The following is a 1,149-nucleotide window of genomic DNA, read 5'->3' as shown; positions in this document are numbered from 1 at the left end:
ACACACACACACACACTACGTATATACTATATATTATATATATATATATATATATATATATATATGCGTGTATATGTACAATTTCACTTGTTATTCAACAATTTCTGTGCACAATTTCGATAGACACCTAGTTTGACCACACTTCTTATATACCTTATCCTGCAAGAAGCGTTCTTGACTCTCTTGTATTGATATTTTCCTGATAAACCCGGAACTGAGTTTGCCAACGCTTTCTACCGTCATTTCACTGTCTGTTGATTCAAAGGTTTGTTTCTCATCGTCGTCATTCTTGGTATCAAATTCATCATGTATATATATGGGTTCATGGTGGTGAGTAATGAACTGCCCCATTGCGAATGCTTGTTTTGCTGCTTACGGATATTTTTCCACTACCTGCTTTGTCTTTTAGTGATGGCTTGCAGGAGATATGAAATCGTCCTGATCCGTCTGAACGAATACGTTTGCTGCCACTAACCTGTACTTGCACCACTGATGCTGCGTGGACATGTACGCGCAATAAGGGGTCACGACAGTTTTCTTATATTAGACAGTGTTTGGCGTTTACCCTTCAAGCAACGTCCATCTCTTGCATTAGGGCATTTGCGACATACAACGGAACAGCTGTGCAAATTTATCAGAGCGTGCTATGTTGCCACGGAGGGCTACAATCTACCCCAGAGCCAGTTTACTATGTCCAGTCACATTGAACTCATGAAAAATTGGTCTTTAGCTCCGATCAATCATTTTGGTTGGAAATCAACAGGGGTGGCGGCTCCTACAGGCACTTACACGCAGCGATTACTATATATATTTCGGACACTGTTGAAACGTTTTCGAAGGGGTATTGAGCCCGTTGACTATTGTTGAGCTACTTGGAAGCGGAAGAAAACATTTGTTGTTCAAAATTGTTGTGAGTGACTGAGCGTAGGTTTAATCAACATTTTTTGAAACAACCAGCCAGATTATTGGGCCGTTAGCTGGAGCTCACCACCCAACTTGGAAGCAGGCTTTTATTTTTTTATGGAGAGTTTCCACAGGGTTACTTCCACGTTGAGAACCAATAGTCTTGAATTGATTTGCACAGCCCAATGAGCTTCGCAGGCGGGAGACAGGAGTTGACAGGCATATTTTTTTACACCTCTCAATAGT

At 41.2% G+C, this 1,149-nt stretch overlaps 1 protein-coding gene across 1 annotated transcript; it reads right to left on the bottom strand.

The window, feature by feature from the left end:
- Positions 1 to 153: 153 nt before the first annotated feature.
- Positions 154 to 351, bottom strand: SARC_16825 (hypothetical protein; the record flags this gene model as incomplete). The annotated part of the gene is made up of 1 exon (XM_014289072.1): positions 154 to 351. A coding segment is annotated over one exon (198 nt), but the record flags the coding sequence as incomplete, so codon positions are not given.
- Positions 352 to 1,149: the final 798 nt, after the last annotated feature.

Source organism: Sphaeroforma arctica (assembly GCF_001186125.1).
Source record: "Sphaeroforma arctica JP610 unplaced genomic scaffold supercont1.8978, whole genome shotgun sequence".
In the NCBI taxonomy this organism is placed as follows: domain Eukaryota; class Ichthyosporea; order Ichthyophonida; genus Sphaeroforma; species Sphaeroforma arctica.
The sequence above is the reverse complement of the archived record's forward strand: the minus strand, read 5'-3'. Positions and strand labels throughout refer to the sequence as shown.